Consider the following 22,667-nt stretch of genomic DNA (forward strand, 5'->3'; position numbering starts at 1 on the left):
AATTGTTTTATTAACAGGCAGCCTTTTTGTATTCATCAGATAACTGCACAATATGATTAACTTTATTTAAAAAAATGACTACCACAGCATCTTGAATTTATTCAGCATCTTTGTTTTTTTGGGGAAACTTGCGGGAAGATGAAGATGGAAAGACGCTCCATTTAAGAGGGCATGCCAAAATGTACTTAGAAAAGGCATGTTGATAGCATACCCAGAAAATGTGGCTAATACAATTGAATGTCAACAATAAGGTGGTTAGACACTCTTGTTGTAGTTGGGCATTCCCCGACATCTATTGTGCCCTCCATAATGTTTGGGACAAAGACCCACCATTTATTTATTTGCCTCTGCACTCCACAATTTGAGATTTGTAATAAAAAAAAATCACACGTGGTTAAAGTGCACATTGTCGGATTTTATTAAAGGCTATTTTTATACATTTTGGTTTCACCATGTAGGAATTACAGCTGTGTTTATACATAGTCCCCCCCCTCCCCATTTCACGGCACCATAATGTTTGGGACTTCACAGGTGATGTAATTGCTCAGGTGTGTTTAATTGCCTCCTTAATGCAGGTATAAGAGAGCTCTCAGCACCTTGTCTTTCCTGTAGTCTTTCAATCACCCTTGGAAACGTTTATTGCTGTTTATCAACATGAGGACCAAAGTTGTGCCAATGAAAGTCAAAGAAGCCATTATGAGACCGAGAAACAAGAATAAAACTGTTAGAGACATCAGCCAACCCTTAGGCTTACCAAAATCAATTGTTTGGTACATCATTAAGAAGAAAGAGTGCTGGTGAGCCTACTGGCAGGCCAAGGAAGACCCACAGCTGACGACAGAAGAATTATCTCTATAATAAAGAAATATCCCCAAACACCTGTCCGACAGATCAAAAACACTCTTCAGGTGTGGATTTGTCAATGACCACTGTCCGCTGAAGACCATGAACAGAAATACAGAAATGCAAGATGCAAGCCACTGGTTAGCTGCAAAAATAGGTTGGCCGAGTTACAGTTTGCCAAGAAGTGGCAAGCTATATTTAAGAGGGAGTTAGATGTGGCCCTTGTGGCTAAGGGCATCAGGGGGTATGGAGAGAAGGCAGGTACGGGATACTGAGTTGGACGATCAGCCATGATCGTATTGAATGGCGGTGCAGGCTCAAAGGGCCGAATGGCCTACTCCTGCACGTAATTTCTATGTTTCTAAGTGCTTCCCAGGGCTCCTAGATGTCACGCTCCATTAGATGCTGTTGTGATGTTGAAGAAAGTCACTTTCACCCAACCTCTGGAATATGGCTGATTGAAATATCAAGATTTCACATCTCTTTTTCGTAAATGTGGATTACCTTTCTTGGGCTTTTACTTGTACTTTAACTAGCCCATGTTATTTGTTTATTTTCTCTGCTGCACAATACTTCAGAGTTATTATTCACAATTATGATATCACATTTAGCACATGGATAGTGCCACACAGTTCTACAATTGATGGTTAACAGGGCAGTAAATAGTCAATATTGCCCTTGATGTATGTGGAGTTACAGGTGCACAACCTTTTATCCGACAGCCTTGGGACCAGACACTTTTCGTAATTCAGAATTTGTCGGTCTTCGGAATGGAATTTTTTTAGCGTAGATTTTAATGGCTGGCTCAGTGGTAGAGTGCTCGGCTCATATCCGCAAGGTCGCGAGTTTGCGCCTTGATCCCGGCAGTTACTCGGTCGCGAGTTTGAGTCTTCAATGTCGTTTTTTCATGCAGAATAAATGTTTGTATGAAATGCAGTGTAGGAGAGGTGTACTGACTGTGTCGGCAGAACTTTGGAAGTGATTGTCCACCAGTCTAAAACGCCGCTGTGTCTCCCTGTCCCTGGGATAGCAGGGGGCGATCAAACAGCACAATACCCCCCTCCCCCTCCAACTCCAGAGGAATCCGCTCCCCGATGGGCCGCTACGGCGACAAGTGGCAGTTTGCCCACAGCCCGAGCTGCGCCACCCCAAGAACACCTTGCACACCATCAGCTTCTGCCCCTACGTGTTCCTCTGGAGTTGGAGCGGGGCTGGGCTGGAGTTGCTGCTGGCTGTGGGTCTGTGGGATCTCCGTGCTTGCAGTGGGCCTGGGGGTCGGTGTCCCGTTGGTCCTGACGTCTCCAGCCACCCCCCTGGACTGGAGCTGAGACTGGGAACTGTACCGCCCTTGCCCCCTCCCTCTGCAACTGCAAACAACCCCACTCTCCTGCAAGGGCGGTACAGTTCCCAGAGGATAGCAGGTGGCCGGAGACGTCAGGACCAACAGGAACCTGCTCCCCGATGGGCCCCTACGACGCCCCGAGCTGCGCCCCGTCATCCGCAACCCAGGTTCCTCTGTAGTTGGAGTGGGGCTGGGCTGGGCTGCTGCAGGCTGTGGGTCTCTGGGTTCTCCGTGCTTGCGGTGGGCCTGGTGGTCGACGTCCAATTGGTCCTGACATCTCCGGTGACTGCACTGTGCTGCTAGCATCGCGACGTGAAGACAGTGCAAAGCCCCCGCGCCGGTGCAATGGGCGGGGAGCTGGAGAGGGGAGGGAAGGGGTCACACACATGGCCGGGAAGCAGAGGGGTGTTGGTGGGGTGAAACTGAAGGGAGCGACAATCTACTGTTGCCTGCACGCTGAGTTAGAAAGTTCCCACGCAAGACTCACGATACACTGTGTATCGTGTCTACCGTGGGAACTTTTTAACAGCGGGCAGGCAGCAGCATATTGTCAATTATTAACCCTCCCGCGCAATATACCCTCACCTTCTCTTTTATGGATGGGGATTTAGTTCCCCTTTCTTCGAGGACCGACCGGAGGTTCCGCTGTCACCTCTGCGGGCCGCCCTCGGTGAACGTTTTCAAGGCCCTTTCTTCAAGGACCGAAAAAATGTCGCTATTCGCAGGTTTTCGTTATTTGGATCTTCGGATAAAAGGTTGTGCACCTGTATATGCAAGTCAGACTAGGTAAAATAATGGATATGTAATTATGAGTTCATGGTATATTGGGCCAGTAATTGTAATCTTATTGAATGGTGGGTGGAAGAATGCTGGGAATTTGGGTTGCGGGCACATGAACTGAGGTTTATTTGATAGTGTAACATACTCCATTATTGCATTTCCCTTCTTTGCCAGTGACACAAGAAGGATAAGATGTTAGTTTTTCTTTTTACTAATTAGAACTACTTGTGCATATGACATTTTGAAATGAAGCAAAGCCACTAAACTTACTTTGTACTTTAAGCAGGTCCAAGTTAATTAATAATCTCATTCTAATGTTCTCTTGTGATTTTCTTTCTTTTCAGCATCTTTATAATCTCATTCATTTGGATTTATCATTCAACAAGCTTACGTTATTGCAAGGTGTACATACTAAACTTGGAAACATCAAAACCTTGAATTTGTCAGGAAACCAATTGGAAAGTCTAACTGGGCTTAACAAACTTTATTCATTGGTTAACTTGGATCTCAGCACCAATAAAGTATCACAGGTAATTTTGTCTATTTGTGCAAAATATTTTAAATACTCCTTCAGCTTCATGTCATAATTTTTGGACTGAGCTGGAATATTATGTTTAAAACAGGCCACCATAGTTTAGGAAGAATGTCAAGTTTTTGGAGAGCAGCAGAAAAACGTTGTTTATTACTCTGGGATGAGAAATTAATACTGAACAGCTAGGATAGCTGGGGCTGCTCTCCTTAGAGGAAAATATGGTTAATTGGTTTGAAGATTTTTTTGTTCACATTCATGATCTTGTTTTTTGCTGACACAGGCAATATTTAATATTTATCATTGTTCCTAATTGCACTTGGAGATGGTGGCGAGCTGCCACCTTATACAGCTACTCTTGTTCTAGTTAAGTTATTGTCATGGTGAAATTGGGGCTGGAGTTCTCGGGTTTAAATGACAATAGACTAAGTGGGACCCGTTGGGTCCCAGTCACACGGGAGGCCTGGTCCCTCAATACAACCCATTCACCAATGCAATATTCCACCATGGTGTGGGAGAGGGGGTGGTGTGGTGTAGGAGAGGGGGGGTGGTGTGGTGTAGGAGAGGGGGGGGGGGGGGGGTGTAGTGTAGGAGAGGGGGGGGGGGGGGGTGGGGGGGGGGGGGGGGGGGTGTGTGGGGGGGGGGGGGGTTGGTGTGTCCATGCTGAAGATGAGGGGGGTGAGGGCTGAGAGAATGGAATGTGCGGAGACGACGGAGAGTGTCTGAGGTGTGTTGAACATAGGTAGGGAGGGATTTAACCAAGGTGAACCTCTGTGAGGGAATAATAAATACATCTAATAATAAATACATTGAATCAGATATATTTACTATTAGACAACCTGGTAGTTTCATGATTACTATTACTGAATACATTGGATTTAACAGATTTAAATTTCCCAATTGCGAAATTAACATTCAGACTTCTGTTTCTCGATCAATGGTCTAGAGCTATCTCTGTTGGCTCAGTAACTGTATTGTCCATCCAACCTGCACCAAATCTAAGCCATCCAGTTGATTCTTCAGCATTGATATTACACCTGTATTTGATACTTTGGTGAGGATCCTCGTCTATATATGTGTTGTGCCCTTTTTCACACAGTAATAAAACAATGTTTCCTAGAGTTTAATGCCAAATGACTTCAAGGTTAATGGTTTTTCAGATAGAAGAAATCAAAAACATTGGGAGCTTGCCGTGTCTGGAGAAGGTCGTTCTAATTAACAACCCCTTGAGCATCATTCCTGATTACAGAACAAAGGTGCTTGCACAATTTGGAGATCGTGCCTCAGAGGTAAAAGAGATACAATAACAGTTCAATTGAAAGTAGAAATATGTAAAATGTGTTCATTTAATGCCAATCTGAATGTTCTACAGTTGGGTTTTTTGATTATTTGAATTCCAAAGTGGATTTGTACATAAATGTTGGAGAAAATGTATTTTTGGGCAAACTTTTCATTAAGCTTGGAACATTTTTACTATGCATTTTGGAGATACTCTTGTCATGTAAATGTAGAGAAGTCCTTCCCTGTAAAACTGGTTACGTTCAGAAAAATCTGATATTAACTGTTATATATGTGGAATCAAGGGACTGTTGGTGCTGGTTTATAAAAGAAGACATAGTGCTTGAGTAACTCAGTGGGTCAGGCAGCATTTCTGGAGAACATAAATAGGTGACGTTTCGGGTCGTAATTCTTCTTCGGACTGATTATAGAGGTGGCAAAAATGTTCTTCCCCCTATTCCCCATATCTTAATTTTCTCTCTCAAGAGCTGCACATTGACTAGGATCTTTGCGATTATATAGAACCAAGGGCAATAGTGAGTTAAATGGTAGACACAAACTTTGCATTGTGTGCACAGATGACTTGTGAGAAAGAAGGGAGTAGACAATGTAAAATTACTTCAATTTAATTTACTTCAGTTTAGAAATACAGGTGCACAACCTTTTATCCGAAAGCCTTGTGGCCAGCCACTTTTCGGATTTCGGAATTTTTCGGATTTCGGAATGGAAGATTTTTAGCGTAGATTTTAACGTTTATTTGATAAAGCATTACAGGTAGCTCAGTGGTAGAGTGCTCGGCTCGTGGCCGCAAGGTCGCGAGTTTGCACCTCGATCCCGGCAGTTACTCGGTGAGGGAGGTAGCGCTCTCTTGTCACCCTAGCGGGGCTACATGGCCTTAGGTGGCCTAGCTCAGGGATTCTTGAATCCCCCGAATAAATAATTAAAAAAAAAAAGATAAAACATTAAGTAAAACTTTAAACATAAACTGGCTCAAACTAAGCTAAACACATGAAAATATACTTACATGCAGTAGCCAGTCCGATGATTTTCAGGGCCCTCTTGCTATGAACTCCAGCGTCGGGTGAAACAATTCCTCAGCGGCTGGAAAAGTCTGGAGCGGCTGCCTCCTCCCTGGAGACCGGGGCACTCGTAGCCCTCAGGCCGCGCCGGTTGGAGCTCCGACCCTGGTGAACTTGATCCTTGGCTCCGCGGCGCTCCAAATCCAGCGACGCCCGCGGCCGGACGCCCGCAGCCCCAGCTCCGCGATGTTGGGAGTCGGCGGCCACAACGCTCCGGAGCTTACCGCACGGCGACCCGGTAAGGCATCGCCCGCTCCCCGCTGGTATCCCAGCGCTGCGCCGCCGCCGAAGCTGTAATCCCGGCCGGTCCCGACAGGAAACGCCGCTCCATTTTCGATGGTAGGCCGCGAGGACGGGGCGAAGATGCAGCTTGGAGGGATGCTGCCTTTCCGACCAGGTAGGGGACTAAGAATTAAAGTTTCTTCCCTTCCCCCCCCCTCCCACAACCACATAAAAGATCTCCAAACTAACTGACTAAGATTTAAGCAAAGATTTACAGATGTTAAGTAGCTACAGTAGTACAGACCTGGGTTGACCGTGGGTCATTTCGGGTCAAGTTTGGTGCCAAACGCGAGCTTTGATGTGCAGACGACATCCTGGAAAAAATGTCCGTTTTTTGGAGCTTTTTGGTTTCAGGAATTTCGGATAAAAGGTTGTGTACCTGTATAGTGTGAAAACAGGCCCTTCGGCCCAGCGTCAGACATTACCCCGTATACAAGCACTATCCTCCACACTAGGGGCAATTTACAATTTCTAACAAAGTCAATTAACTTACAAAGCTGTACGTCTTTGGAATGTGAGAGGAAACCTGTGCACTCGGAGAAAACCCACGTGGTCACAGCGAAAATGTACAAACTCCGTACAGACATCACCCAAGATCAGGATCAAACCCAGGGCCCTGACATTGTGAGGCAGCAACTCTATCGCTGCACCACTGTGCTGCCCTCGGGATGAATAGAAAAACATTATTTTCACGTGACTAGAAACTAGGCCCAAGGGATCCTGCACAGGCCGAAGCAATTAAGGCTCTATTGTGAACGAGTTGGAATATGAAAATTAGCAAGATATTAGTTAGAGTACTGTGTACATTTTTAGTATCCATACTGAAGTTATTTTGGTTATTTAGGAGTCGGCAAAGTGCAAATTCACAAGATTGGGTATCAACAGTTTTGAGTGTTTTATTGTATGCATCAGATATGAAGTGGAATAACAAAAGTCTTACTTGCTGTTACTTTGCAGCCCCAAGACAACAACTATTTAATTAATATACAATAAATTCTAAGTTATTATGAGTAAACAGAGCCATGAGAGTGCAACATACAATGTAGAGTAACCACAGAATTGTGAAGGCTGTTGTGGTTCAGGGTTGTGGAAGGGTCCCAAGCCGAAATCTGAGTTCTCCAGAAATGCAGCCTGACCTACTAAGATACATAGCATTTTCTGTATTTAAAAAAATATATAAACCAGCATCTGCAGTTCCTTGTCTCTACATTAGATTTGTAATAATTGCTTGAAGGATTACAAGGATTATGGTTAGGTTACATCACCTAGCCAATGGGTGGTTAATTTATCTAACTAAAGAGTAGTTAAAGGTTTAAAATTGCACTAAATTACTATATAATCTACTTGATGGCCATAACTATAGAGCTTATCGAGTCCACATCATAAGATTAGAAATTGTTCAGCCTTGCGCTTCTTGTGTCTTGTGCTTCTTGTGCGTAGTGGTGGAAATATTGGTGGAAACGGGGCTCTGTTTGATGTGGAAATGTGAACGCTATTTCCTTGACCCCACTTTTGAACTGCAGATCTATTACTTCAGATAGCCCTTGCTTTCTCTCTCCATCCTATTCCCCTTCCCAGTTCTCCCATTAGTCTTACTGTCTCTGCCTACATTCTATCTTTGGCCCGCCCCCTCCCCTGGCATCAGTCTGACGAAGGGTCTCGCCGAAACGTCGCCCATTCCTTCTCTCCAGAAATGCTGCCTCATCCGCTGAGTTACTCCAGCATTTTGTGGCTACCTTTGATCTATTACTTGAAGTTGGATTACGTCGGGCAGCTTTTCTGTGACCACCGGCACAGATATAACCAGCCAATTATGCTCCTGTGTTGTATATTTTCTCTGAGACAAAACGTTTGTCAGGATTTGCCAAGGTAGTTCTGATAGGCTGTTTATTGTGGTTCAAGAGTGTGGAATTGGGGTAACGTGGTTTCCTTGGTAATGGAATGACTTGTGAAATATTATTTTGTACACATCCTTGACGCCAATAAGAGAATCTGAGGATTACAATTGGTGACATGGTGAATGAGGCATTGCCATATTCTTACCAAAGCCAACTTCTAATTTTACTTATGTTCTCATTGTCTCATAGGTCTGTCTGGACAATACTGTTACAACGGGAAAAGAACTTGATACAGTTGAGGTGCTGAAGGCAATTCGGAAAGCCAAAGAAGCAAAGGATCGAATGAATAGTACAGATAAAAAAGTAAGATTACTAATTAAAACTCCTGATTACATTTGGAATGATCATGGTGTTTAGTATAGAATAATTAGTACTGAGTTAGCTCCAAGAACTGCAGTGTTTTATATATAATGTTGAATGGATTTGATATCCTTTACTAAGCTTGAAATCTAATTACTTTGGAGTCTGTTGCATTTGATTGATGCCCATAAACTGTAATGTTCTTTAAATTATAGAATTAATTTTGCAAAATGCTTTGATTAGGAAGGTAAAGGTGTGTTTCAGGATCTTTTTTTTATGCTTTCTGCCCTTGTTTCTTGCTTGCTTGCTACAATAATCTCCAACTCTATGTTGTTAAACCTGGCAATGTGTGTTGTCTTAAATAAGTACATTTTTTTGTTAGATCAGTGAGGAAACTCGACTTGCTGCTCAAGGGTCCAAACCCAGCTACTCTTCTTATGTTGCTTGTCCTTCTCCTCTGCTACACCATGCTGCCAGCTCCAGCCAAGGTAATCATGTATGTATCGGGCTGCTGGTGTGGACCATTTTCTTTAGTTCTAGTGCTTGCTTATCTGCATTGATGTGTGTGTGTGTGCATTAAAGGAATGACCACTACCATTTCTAACTTGTATACAAAATATCTGCAACTGGAATACTTTTATCAAGTATTTTTAAGTTAATTTCAAAATCATGGGTTTGGTGGATGTCTGAGCATCTAACTTTTTCGATCCTTGCTTATTAATTAGCTAAATAACAGCGTGAGTGTGAAGCGAGTATGCTTCTTTCCCATTTTCTGTCAATTTGTTCATTTTAAAGAACCACCTTCAAGTATGCTTCCACCACTATTCAGAACATACCAGATCAGTGCAACTTGCCACATAATTCTTCTTGCCCATTTTCCCTAAAACTTTGGTGCTGTCGTTACTGTCAGTGGAACAGTTTGTTTATCTACTGTTTAAAAGCTTCATAATTTTGGACCTCTTGCATATCCTCCTCACGTTCTCTGTGGTAATTTTACTTTCTCTGTTACGTGGAACTGTATGAAAGTCACTTTATTCAGCATCTTGCATGTAAGAAATATTTGGAGTTTGGCCGAATAAATTGGTTTTGTTTGGTTGTTGAAAAGGAATGATTTAGACTTGTTGAAAAGGAATGATTTAGACTTGTTAAAAGATATATCAATGGTAATTTATGAGCTTAATTTGTCCTTTGTGAAGAAAATGTGTCTGCTGCTTTTCACTACCATTTAAAAATATTTATTCCATAAAACAACTAGTGTTTCTGGTACTACTTTAACTTAAAAGAAAATCGAAAACTACAGAACAAAATGCTGGAAAAGCTGTAAAATTAAATCTGTTTAAAAAAAAAAAAAAAAAAAAAGGTTTCTGAACCCTCCTGGCTTTACGTGGCCACAGATGATGACTTTATGACTTTACGACTTTATTTAACATCAGTACTTGTGAATCTTGTCAGTGCTGACAAAGTTGGAATCCTTTTTTAATGTTTTCACCTGAGGCACTGAAGTCATTGGATAAATTCTTAGCTTATATGGTAATCGGAACTGTAATGTTCACGTACCATATATCCACATATTCCGCAACATACTCCTTTTGTTCTTTTCAATGATATATACCCCCCCCCCCCCCCCCCCCCCCCCCCCCACCCCTTCATAAAAATCCAAGCCTACAAGCCTACTTATTCACATTAGCTTTACCTGTGTGAAAGTTGGTTACTGTTGGAAATGCCAGTCCCTAGTCGGGGACTTTCAATGGAAAGTTCTGGTTAAAATTCTGCCGTTTGAATCTTCAGCATAACCATATAACAATTACAGCACGGAAACAGGCCATCTTGGCCCTTCTAGTCCGTGCCGAACACTTACTCTCACCTAGTCCCATCTACCTGCACTCAGACCATAACCCTCCATTCCTTTCCCGTCCATATACCTATCCAATTTATTTTTAAATGATAAAATCGAACCTGCCTCCACCACTTCCACTGGAAGCTCATTCCACATAGCTACCACTTTCTGAGTAAAGAAGTTCCCCCTCATGTTACCCCTAAACTTTTGTCCCTTAATTCTCAAATCATGTCCTCTTGTTTGAATCTTCCCTACTCTCAATGGAAAAAGCTTATCCACGTCAACTCTGTCTATCCCTCTCATAATTTTAAAGACCTCTATCAAGTCCCCCCTTAACCTTCTGCGCTCCAAAGAATAAAGACCTATCTTGTTCAACCTTTCTCTGTAACTTAGGTGCTGAAACCCAGGCAACATTCTAGTAAATCTCCTCTGTACACTCTCTATTTTGTTGACATCTTTCCTATAATTTGGTGACCAAAATTGTACACCATACTCCATAATTGGCCTCACCAATTCCTTGTACAATTTTAACATTACATCCCAACTTCTATACTCAATGCTCTGATTTATAAATGCCAGCACACCAAAAGCTTTCTTTTCCACCCTATCTGCATGAGATATCTGGAGTATTTAATTTTCTGACGTTCCCAAACTCAACAATGGCACACATCCACTCCAAAGCTATCCCTGTTGAACTTTTGTTCCGGCTAAAATCAGGTTATTGTGACCAGACTCAATTACTTTTTCATAATGTAGTGGTGCGGACAAGATAGCCCTCTGTTTGGGGGAAAAAAGCCAAGTGTTTATAAGCAATATATCAAAGCCAATTTCGTTATTCATGAAAATTTATTTCAGAAATAAATACTAAATCAGCCCTACTCATCAATCTACATCAAAGTGAGAGTTTGACTCCTATGGCTTCGACAATTACCCCAGGAGACTCTGAAACAACAAATCTCAATAAAAACAAGAGCAAGGTAATTCTAAACCTTTCAAAATTGGTTAATAACCAATAGAAAATGGAAAAAAAATGCTAGTTATCTTGTTGTCTATACTTTTTTTAAATATTGGTTGCATTGTGTGTTATTTATGTCTTTCAACTATTAATTTCTCATGAAACTACCACATCTCTGAGAAAATGGTAGTGAAGGCACAGATTTGCCAAAATGAAAAGACCTAGTATTCCCGTGAATATATCAGATTAAGGCTAATTTGAATTGTAGGTATGGTTATGGTAGGAATTATGGTTTTGATGTTACAGTTGAATATTAGGCATTGGGTTTTGGTCACATGAGGACTAGTATCAAATTTATATAAAGATCCATAGGAAATGCAAGGATTTAAACTCTGAATATAGAGCTTGTCAATCCATTGGAAGACATTAATTACTATGAGGACCAGCACAGATGTTGATGGGCAATTGGCTTCCTCCTAAAAATCATATCAAGATTTGCTTGTGAACATTCAATGATTGAAACCGTTCCATTTCTTTTCATTTTATTCCCCTCCCCACACACAAATGTACATATTTATCTTGCCTCTTTTAAAAATGCCCTTAAACCCTGTTCCATCACTGTTTCTCAAAAGCCTTTCTAAATTGAGTTTGAGCTTCTTGATCTCGGATCTTTTTATCACTTCCTGATCTCTATAGTTTGTATTAATAGTTCGTATTTTCCTGTTACCTTAAAGAACCAGGCCTTTCATATCAATCCCATTCATCGGTTATTTTCATGTAAATTGTGCTCTTTGACATCGGGTCAGAATCAAACCTGGATCAATACCCGCTCTGCTGATTTCCTTTCACTTTATCATCGCATTATGTTTCCCTTTTTCTCTGTTCAAACTTAACAAAAGGTGGCCTGCTTCTCCACTTTATTAAAACCCCAATATTGTATTATTGCCATGAACGTTTTGTACCCTCTCAATGATCTTTACATCTTTCCTGAGTTCCTGATAATGAACACAGAATTCCAATAGGTACACAATTGATTTGTATTTTTCTCCCATGCCAATGTTTTGTCTTTTTCTTAATATATGTTGCCAATTTTGAATAAGGAATGATGTTTGTTTTCAGTTGATCTTTTGAATTGCCTTATTAAGATTTGTATTTGTGAGACAGTCATTTGCTTATCGAGATCATTATTTAAGATCATTATTGGAATCTATCAGTCCATTTTGGAATATTCCTCCTTGAGAAATAAAATTAAAACAAATGAATTAGATAGCCTTTCCAGCACTTGAGGGCTTGTTGAGAAATGTGGTAAATATCACCAGGTTTTGAGGGGAAAATGTGTAATTTAAAACCAGACTTGATTTCTTAGCACTTACAATTGTATTTAAGGTTCCAAACCCAGAGCTAAAATCTATGAAGAAACCACTTGAAGATTCTGACTGCCTGCAAACAAGGTATGACATTTCTGTATAACTGCTGATGGATAGGGGTGATTAATAGTTCACGAGTCTTAAAACCCAAGATTATGTTTGAAATATAATGTAGTACTTCCTTTACGTGCTTGACATCCTTAATTTGTTGAATTTTCTGTGTTATTAGCGTGGCTCTGTAACAGCAAATGTAGATTTTTTTGTGTGTCCCTTTTCTGTCCTTGGCATAAGATGAAAGTAGAGTTTAAATAAATAATTAGGCCATGAAGAGGAATCTATTGCCAACATTTCATGTTGTACTGCCGCGTGGCACATTAGTTTGGTGAAACGTTAAGTTCTTGCCTTGGAACGGTACAGATTGTTTCTTTTGGATGGAAACAGTTTTGGTCTCCTTAAAACGATTTATTTACATTAGAATACATCCATTGTAAGCCAATTCCTGGGATGAGACGATTAGTGAACAATTTAGGCTTGTGTTCCTGGGAGTTTGGAAGAACGGGTGGTGACTTTATTCAAATAAAATATCCTAAGGGGAGCTTGATATAGTAGATGCTGAAATGTTTTCACTAGTCGGAGTGTTTTGAACAAAAAGATATATTACAATATAAGGGACAAAGTTTTAAACCTGAGATGCATGAAAATTTATTTGGTGGGGGGTAATGAATCTCAGAAATTCACTGCACCAGAAAGTGATGAAGGATAGAAGAATATTTAAAGTGAAGATGGATAAATATTTTAAAGTGAGAAGAATGTATTGCTTTGGAGAACTGGCACAGAAAAGTAGTTGAGACCAGCATAGATCAGTCATTGCTATATTGAATGACGGGCAGGTCTGGTGGGGCCAGGTGACAACTCCTCTTTTTGTGTGTACATGTGAATAGCTAATTTTTAACTGCAGCACAAAGCTAGTTTTTTCTCCAAACAATAAAATCCAATGTCCACAACAAGATGCATATATTATGCAGCAGGCAGTGAAGAAAGCGAATGGCCTCCTCCTGCACCTATTTTCTATGTTTCTATGTATGCATGTTGGCCTTCATAACAAGAGGAGTTGGGTCTAGGAGCAAAGAGGTCCTTCTGCAGTTGTACAGGGCCAAAGTGAGACCACAACTGGAGTATTGTGTGCAGTTTTGGTCTCCAAATTTGAGGAAGGACATTCTTGCTATTGAGGGAGTGCAGCGTAGGTTTATAAGGTTAATTCCTGGGATGGCGGGGCTGACATATGCTGAGAGAATGGAGCGGCTGGGCTTGTATACTCTGGAATTTAGAAGGATGAGAGGGGATCTTATTGAAACATATAAGATTATTAAGGGTTTGGACACGCTAGAGGCAAGAAACATGTCCCTGATGTTGGGGGAGTTCAGAATCAAGGGCCACAGTTAAAGAATAAGGGGTAAGCCGTTTAGAATGGAGATGAGGAAACACTTTCACACAGAGTTGTGAGTCTGTGGAATTCTCTGCTTCAGAGGGCAGTGGAGGCCGGTTCTCTGGATACTTTCAAGAGAGAGTTAGATAGGACACTTGAAGATAGCGTAGTCGGGGGATACGGGGAGAAGGCAGGAACGGGTACTGATTGTGGATGATCAGCCATGATCACATTGAATGGCGGTGCTGGCTTGAAGGACTGAATGGCCTACTCCTGCACCTATTGTCTATTGTCAGTCAATTATTTTGAGAACTGTGGCCTATTACAAGCTGTCTAGATGGAATGCATTCCTTGCAATTAATTATCAGTAACCCATGTTGCTGGTTAGTCCACAACTAGAATATTGTGTTTATTAACATGACTGTTTAGGAAAGATGTAAAGGTCCTGGAGAGTTTCCAGAAAATAATTGGTGGAATGCTTCCATGTCCAAAGAGAAAATTAAGTTGAAGGTAAAGTGGGGAAACTGGGGCTGATCAGACTGTTCCACAAAAGGCCAGGGCACACTTGTAGTTTTGAATGACTCCTTCTAGTGCTGCAAAAGAAAGTTCTAGAAATACTTGGCAGGTTTAGCTAGCATCAATGGAAAGAGAAACTGAATTAATTTTAGGTCTTTAAGCAGGATTAGACATTGGAAAACAATGCACAGAGGAGGTAGAGGGTGGGGTGGAATATAAAGGACAAACAAAATATTTGTAGCAGAATGGCAACCAATACAGAGTTTAAAACAAATTATGATGCCAAGTTAGAGAGGGTGTGGGAGGCTTGATAATCAGAGCTGATCTTTCTGGAGAAAATGTGTAAATGGGCACAAGATAAATGGGAAATGGAAGCATATGCTGGACTGTGAAATACTCAATACCCTAGCCATTAGGAATTTCGAAATTCTCTGGCGAAATGAAATTTGGATTGTTGTTACTTGTATAATTTTCACTAATTTTAAATCTATTTTGTCTTTTCTCCTTCCTCTTCTCCCATTTAAAAAAAAAGGCTTGGATCGGCAGATGCTATTACTGGAGCTGATGTGCTGAAGTCACAACACGATCCTGAAGTGACTCTTGTGCTGCCTTTTTCGTGTGTGTCATACAGTACCACCAATGTTGACTTTGCTGCCCACTTATCTGGAATAATTAATCAAGCTATATTGAAACTACATTGCACTGAGACCGTACTCGACCGCCAAGGAAATCTTATTAATTATCCTGTCTGCAGTAATGAAGCTGGATATTTTGAAATGGGTCCAGATCAAGGTGATTGTATTTTGGGATGTAGTTCAAACATTGATGTTGCCAATATTTCTGCAAAGCCAGAAGCTGAGATCTTGAAGGTACTGTGGACCCTTTGTGTCCAGGTGAACAAGGGATTAAAGTTGTTTATATCTTGCATTGTGTTGACTGACAGTGCGGTAGCTGTATTTCAGATTCCTCACTCTGAACTCCGACGGAAAATGCAGAATGTCATTTCTCAGATGCAGCTTGTTCTCTGTCTTCCCTATTCAGACATCTTGGAAGTGTTCTTTGAAGTGCCAGAAATGTGCCTTTCAATGAAAATTAAAATGCATGGTTGTTTCTTCTTTATATCTGATTCGCAGAACCTCAAAGACTTTAGCTCGCATTTAAAAGCTGTTTTGCATAAGTGGTCTGCATCTACAAGTTTGCCTCAGCTTGGTTATGAAGAGCCCCTTCTGAAAGACTTCATTGTTCAGCTTTTACAACATCGGCAGCTTGCACTAAATGACACTGGCATTAAAGGGAGTTTTGCAGCATATATTTTGATTCAAGATGACCTCAAACCATGGGATTGGTCAGAAGAGTTGCAACCTTCGGCTTCACACACTGAGGTGGTCAGTAGTACAGAATTAAAGGACACGAATAATCTGCATTCTGAAGTTTGTTCGGTAATTCGTCCAGGGAAAGAAGAGCATTCAAAACCTCTGTGTGTACCTTGTCTTCTGATTTTGACAGCCCAGTATCTTTATTTCATAAGAATAGATTTCTACATAGCTGCAAAGAAGTGTCTTCATCCTGAAGAGATTGCAAGATGTCCATTTAAGTTAGAACAAATTTCATTAGCCACATTGCTTTTGAATCCAAAGCAAGGATCCCGTACTGTTGAAACTGGGGCATTTTGGGATGGTCATATACTTGAATTTTTGATTGGATACCAACTCACGACAGCAGTTTTTGTGCTACCCCATGAGAAGTTCCACTTTCTGCGAATGTTTAGTCAACTGAGAGGAAGCTTTCAGGGTGTCAAATCAATTGTAGTGCACAGAAGTTGTCCAGATCGTTGCTACTTGACGAAGCATAACACAGATGCAACTGATCACTCTCCAGAAACTAAAAGGTAATACCAAAGCAGCACATAGCTGGTAGTCTAATCGAAAAGTTTATTTAATTTCTCCCCTACTCTTTGCTGCCAACCAGTGTGATTGCATTTATTTGCATCTGTAAGGTCTTGAGCTGAAACGGCGACTGTCCCTTTGCCTCTATAGATCCCATTTGAACCATTCAATTTTTCTAGTGGTTTTATTTCACTCCAGGTTCTAGCATATGCAGTCTCATTGGCTCTTTGGATCTCTCGCAGCTATTTAATTAAATTTGCTTGCAGGTAAATGGGATTAATAGTCACTTTTTGTGTAATGCTCCGTCTTTAGGGATAGCAGTGGTACAGCTGGTAGATCTGATGCCTCGCAGTGCCAGAGACCTAGGTTCAATCCTGATCTCGGGTGGTTTATGTGTGGAGCTCGCACTTTTTCCCTGCGGCCGTGTGGGTTTCCTCTGGGTACTCCGGTTTCCTCCCACATTCTGAAGACATGCGGGTTTGTCTGAAGAATGGTCTCTCCCCGAAAAGTCACCCATTCCTTCTCCTCAGAGATGCTGCCTGTCCCGCTGAGTTACTCCAGCATTTTATGTCTATCTATCTCTTCTTGATCTGTGATAAAATGCTTATGTTTAACTCCTGAAATATAACCTGGATTACTAATTCACCAAATAACTGAAGTTAATCATTTTACTTAAAATCACATTGCTGCTGCATTGTGAGCCACCAAATCTGATTCTTACTTTTATCTCCCATTCTCTATATGTGGAAAAATATTTGTTGTTTCAACAACTATTTGTAACAAAATTTCAGCAATCTTCACAGGAAAGATATTTTCTCTACCATATTCACTTTTGTATTTATGCCCTCTACCACTAGCCAGCAAGGTGGTAACAAACAATTGAGTCCACATATATTGTCTTAATTCCTATTAATGTCAACCCCTTAACTGTTCAATATGAGAGTTGAGAAAATTGAGTATTTGGGGGGGGGGGGGAATGTCTTCATATGCACATGGGTTGTAAAAGTTGCTTATAAAAATGGTTTTCATCAACATTTTCCAAATATTTCCAGTGATTTAATGACTTTCTCCTGGGATGCAAGTTTAAGTTTTTTATCTTCTTTTATATGTAGCAACCAGCCAAAATTCAAATCGGACTTGAGCCTTTCTCTACAGTATCCTTCTGAGACATTGCTGCAAAAACTGACTGAAGAGAACCAGTGTCCTTTTCATCTTTCCACCTCCCCATCACTCCATTACCTGGCAGGTTTGAAAGGAAGAGCTATTGTGGAATGTTTTCACAATAATGTAGCTGAGGTAATATTTATTGGTGGTGGGTGTCTCTTTATGTTAACTCTCACTATGCCTAGCTGATGATAAAGAAACTTCCTTTGGCACAAATGTCTATGATGGAAGGGTATGAATTTTAGGCAAGGGCTGGGAGATTTAGAGGGAATTTGGGAAGAATTTTTAAAAACTCGGATGGCGGTTGAAACACTGATGGAGACAGGTGCACACACAACTTGAGCACTTGAAATGCCATGATACTAAAAATTGCCAGCCCAGTGCTGCAAAGTAGAATTAGTCTATTTTGTGCCGCAGACACAGTTGTTGAAGGGCCTCTTTCTGAGCTAACATAAGGCTTTAGAACTCTGACTAGAACTTGACCTAAATGTCCACATCTGAAGCACTGTGTACAGTTTTGGTCTCTTAATTTGAGGAAGGACATCCTTGTGATTGAGGAAGTGCAGCATAGGTTCACGAGATTGATCCCCGGGATGGCGGGACTGTCATATGAGGAAAGATTGAAAAGACTAGGCTTGTATTCACTGCAGTTTAGAAGGATGAGGAGGGATCTTATAGAAACATATAAAATTATAAAAGGACTGGACAAGCTAGATGCAGGAAAAATGTTCCCAACGTTGGGTGAGTCCAGAACCAGGGGCCAAGTCTTAGAATAAAGGGGAGGACATTTAAGACTGAGGTGAGATTTCATAAATTTGTGAATTTATGGAATTCCCTGCCACAGAGGGCAGTGGAGGCCAAGTCACTGGACGGATTTAAGAGAGAGTTAGATAGAGCCCTAGGGGCTAGTGGAGTCAAGGGATATGGGGAGAAGGCAGGCACGGGTTATTAATAGGGGATGATCAGCCTTGATCACAATGAATGGCGGTGCTGGCTCGAAGGGTCGAATGGCCTCCTCCTGCACCTATGTTCTATGTTTCTATGTTATGTATCGAGGTGGGACACTTTTGCTAATTCTGTTGGTTGTGCTAATAATGTCAGTTTTGTTCATCTTGATAGCCTGGGGTTCCTATCTTGTTAGACTGATGGTCACATATAGGAATAGTTTTATGCATTAAACATTTCCATTTGTTCATTTGAATTGTGAAGAAGCATGGAACTACTTTTCTTTTGGAGTGAATGCTTATGTTGAGAACTGCCTAACATGTAACAAAGTTTTCATTGGTCTAATATGTTATGAAATCGTTCCTGTCATTATGTCATGTTGACTAAATATTCAATATTCAATATCAAAATCATGGAGATATTTAACATTAAAATGAATGCATAAATTGTATTATTCTTAGAGTTTGTGTGGATGTGCCTATATTCATGTTTGTTTAACTCTGTTTTCTTTTAACTCTGGTGCTACTCCTGCTGGTGACTCTGAGTGACTTCCTGTTATTGGATTCAGGTTAACCAAATAATTTAGAAGTATGCTTGGTGTTGAATGTTCTCTTGGATTATAACTAAGTTTTCTTAGTTTTCTATTACTAATATCTGTCGTTTTCAAACCTAGCCCATCTATATCTCTAGACCCCTCTCTCCCCTGACACTCAGTCTGAAGAAGGGTCTCGACGCGAAAAGTCACCCATTCCTTTTCTCCAGATATGGTGCCTGTCTTGCCGAGTTACATTTGATGTCTACTAGATATTCACTAACTTTAAAAAATCTTTTTCACATTTTTGAACAAATTAATTTTTCCTCGTAGTTTGTATCATAAATATTTTGAAATCTCGATCTATTACTCAAAATTGAATTTTGGTTAGATCAGAAGTCACACTAATTCTGCATTTTGGTTAAAGTGAAGTTCAATATGAAATCCCTTAGTACTATTTGACTTTAAAAATGCAATACATATGAAGGCTGTTCTCATTGTCTAACATCAAAATTGAACTGAGTAAAGGAAAATTGACATGCACTCTCATTTTAAGTTGTCTCCTCATGTTGTTTTATTATTCTTGTCCTATTCCAGGTTGAAAATGAAGAGTTAAGGCACCTAATTTGGTCTTCAGTCATATTTTACAAAAGTTCTGAGATTGAAGTTACTGCCTGCGTAATGCTCTCGACCAAAGCATTATACTTTGTGTTGGATGACACCATCGGTGAGGGCGCTGAACAAACTGGTATGGCAAGTTTGTTTTTGATTAAGTAATATTTGCATTTGTCTGGCGGCAATTATGTTAATATGCATTTTGCAAGTGTGAATTGGAGCCTTCTGGAACTAGGAATATTGTAATACTAGAATTTAACATGTATCAGTGGATGTGCGATCCTCTGGATTATCTGTAAAAATGCTGGAAGCAGAATAAATAAAAACTTAAGAAGGTCTATGTACAATTTTTCCTCAATTTTTAATCAAAAGTCCACATGACTTTCAAAATGAAAATGGAAAGTAATTTCTGGAGCTATTGGGAAAAGAGTATAAAACACGGGACAGATGGAATTTCTCATCCAGAAGCTGCCGGAGGCTCCGTGCGTTGAATGACTCCCAGTACTGTAATGATTTGATGATTATAAAATGAAAGGTGTGTTCAAAATGTAGAAATTCATCTCCTCCCAAGCTATAACTATAACTGGGCCATGAACTTCATTAACATGATCAGTGTGGGAATAAGGTATTCAGCCCCTCCACTATTCAATAAAATCATGCTTGACCTCTGCTCAGTGCTATTTACCTGCACTTGCCGGCAATTCTTTTGTAAATATACTGTGTTTTTTAAAAAACTTCCTTTAATCTGCCGTGGGAGGAAAGAAGATAAGACTTTATTGCCTTTCATCACAGGGGGGAATGTCGACATAGGTAAAAAAAGAGAAGAGGTCCTGAAAGAAAAATTTAGGGAGTTAGGTAGAGAGTTAAGGAGAAGGACTGCAAAGGTAACAATCTCAGGATTATTGCCTGTGCCACGCGACAGTGAGAGTAGGAATGGAGCGAGGTGGAGAATAAATGCGTGGATGAGGGACTGGTGCAGTGGGTATGGATTCAAGTTTCTGGATCATTGGGACCTCTTTTGGGGGAAGGTGCGACCTGTACAGAAAGGACGGGTTGCACTTGAACTCAAGGGGGACCAATATCCTGGCGGGGAGATTTGTAAAGGCTACTGGGGAGACTTTAAACTAGTATGGTTGGGGGGAGGGACTCGAATTGGGAAAGCTAGCAGTCAGTGTGTAAGGCAGGAGGCAGAGAATGGTAGCACTCTGACCCAAAATGTAGGGGAGAGAGAAGAAAAATAAAATAAACAGAGAATAAGAGATGGTGGGTTTCTTAAATGTGTATATTTTAATGCTAGGAGCATTGTAAGAAAGGTGGATGAACTTAGAGCCTGGATTGACACCTGGAAGTATGATGTTGTGGCGATCAGTGAAACATGGTTGCAGGAGGGCTGTGATTGGAAACTAAATATTCCAGGATTTTGTTGCTTCAGGTATGATAGAATTGGAGGGGCAAGAGGTGGAGGTGTTGCATAGCTTATCAGGGAAGATATTACAGAAGTGCTTTGGCAGGATAGATTAGAGGGCTCGTGTAGGGAGGCTATTTGGGTTGAACTGAGAAATGAGAAAGGGGTAGCAACACTTTTAGGGGTGTATTATAGACCGCCAAATCAGGGAGCGAGAATTGGAAGAGCAAATATGTAAGGAGATTGCAGATATTAGTAGTAAGCACAAGGTAGTGATTGTGGGAGATTTCAATTTTCCACACATAGACTGGGAAACACATTCTGTAAATGGGCTGGATGGGTTGGAGTTTGTAAAATGTGTGCAGGATAGTTTTTTGCAGCAATACATAGAGGTACCTACTAGAGAAGGGGCGGTGCTGGACCTCCTGTTAGGAAATGAGACGGGTCAGGTGGCAGAGGTATACGTTGGGGAACAGTTCGGGACCAGTGATCACAATACCATTAATTTCAATATAATTATGGAGAGGGTCAGAACTGGACCTAGGGTTGAGATTTTTGATTGGAGAAAGGCTAACTTTGAGGAGATGCGAAAGGATTTAAAAGGAGTAAACTGGGACAGTTTGTTTTATGGGAAAGATGTGGAAGAGAAATGGAGGACATTTAAAGGTGAAATTTTAAGAGTACAGAATCTTTATGTCCCTGTTCGGTTGAAAGGAAATAGTAAAAATTGGAAAGAGCCATGGTTTTCAAGGGAAATTGGACACTTGGTTCGGGAAAAGAGAGAGATCTACAATAATTATAGGCAGCATGGAGTAAATGAGGTGCTTGAGGAATATAAAGAATGTAAAAAGAATCTTAAGAAAGAAATTAGAAAAGCTAAAAGAAGATATGAGGTTGCTTTGGCAAGTAAGGTGAAAGTAAATCCAAAGGGTTTCTACAGCTATATTAATAGCAAAAGGATAACGAGGGATAAAGTTGGCCCATTAGAGAGTCAGAGTGGACAGCTATCTGCAGAGCCAAAAGAGATGGGGGAGATATTGAACAATTTATTTTCTTCGGTATTCACCAAGGAGAAGGATATTGAATTATGTGAGGTAAGGGAAACAAGTAGAGTAGCTATGGAAACTATGAGGATCAAAGAAGAGGAAGTACTGACACTTTTGAGAAATATAAAAGTGGATAAGTCTCCAGGTCCGGACAGGATATTCCCTAGGACATTGCGGGAAGTGTAGAAATAGCAGGGGCTATGACAGAAATAATTCCAATGTCATTAGAAACGGGAATAGTGCTGGAGGATTGGCATACTGCGCATGTTGTTCCATTGTTTAAAAAGGGGTCTAAGAGTAAACCTAGCAATTATAGACCTGTTAGTTTGACGTCAGTGGTGGGCAAATTAATGGAAAGGATACTTGGAGATAATATATATAAGCATCTGGATAAACAGGGTCTGAATAGGAACAGTCAACATGGATTTGTGCCTGGAAGGTCATGTTTGACTAATCTTCTTGAATTTTTTGAAGAGGTTACTCGGGAAATTGATGAGGGTAAAGCAGTGGATGTTGTATATATGGACTTCAGTAAGGCCTTTGACAACGTTCCTCACGGAAGGTTGGTTAAGAAGGTTCAATGGTTGGGTATTAATGGTGGAGTAGCAAGATGGATTCAACAGTGGCTGAATGGGAGATGCC

The 22,667-nt window shown here is 40.8% G+C and overlaps 1 protein-coding gene across 4 annotated transcripts in view; it reads left to right on the plus strand.

Moving 5' to 3' along the window:
- nisch (nischarin) overlaps positions 1 to 22,667 on the plus strand; it is a 62,686-nt gene that overhangs the window by 34,239 nt on the left and 5,780 nt on the right. Inside the window, exons 10-18 of one of the 4 annotated variants that reach the window (XM_055648280.1) lie at positions 3,310 to 3,495; positions 4,655 to 4,783; positions 8,221 to 8,334; positions 8,714 to 8,819; positions 11,024 to 11,145; positions 12,510 to 12,574; positions 14,965 to 16,320; positions 17,431 to 17,614; positions 19,557 to 19,707. In XM_055648280.1, the coding sequence (XP_055504255.1) occupies positions 3,310 to 3,495; positions 4,655 to 4,783; positions 8,221 to 8,334; positions 8,714 to 8,819; positions 11,024 to 11,145; positions 12,510 to 12,574; positions 14,965 to 16,320; positions 17,431 to 17,614; positions 19,557 to 19,707 (2,413 nt within the window). Of the gene's footprint in view, positions 1 to 3,309; positions 3,496 to 4,654; positions 4,784 to 8,220; positions 8,335 to 8,713; positions 8,828 to 11,023; positions 11,148 to 12,509; positions 12,575 to 14,964; positions 16,321 to 17,430; positions 17,615 to 19,556; positions 19,708 to 22,667 lie in introns of those variants that run through there. The other 3 variants (XM_055648281.1, XM_055648282.1, XM_055648283.1) reach the window with 3 other exon arrangements.

The sequence above is a fragment of the Leucoraja erinacea genome, chromosome 16, assembly GCF_028641065.1.
Source record: "Leucoraja erinacea ecotype New England chromosome 16, Leri_hhj_1, whole genome shotgun sequence".
In the NCBI taxonomy this organism is placed as follows: domain Eukaryota; kingdom Metazoa; phylum Chordata; class Chondrichthyes; order Rajiformes; family Rajidae; genus Leucoraja; species Leucoraja erinaceus.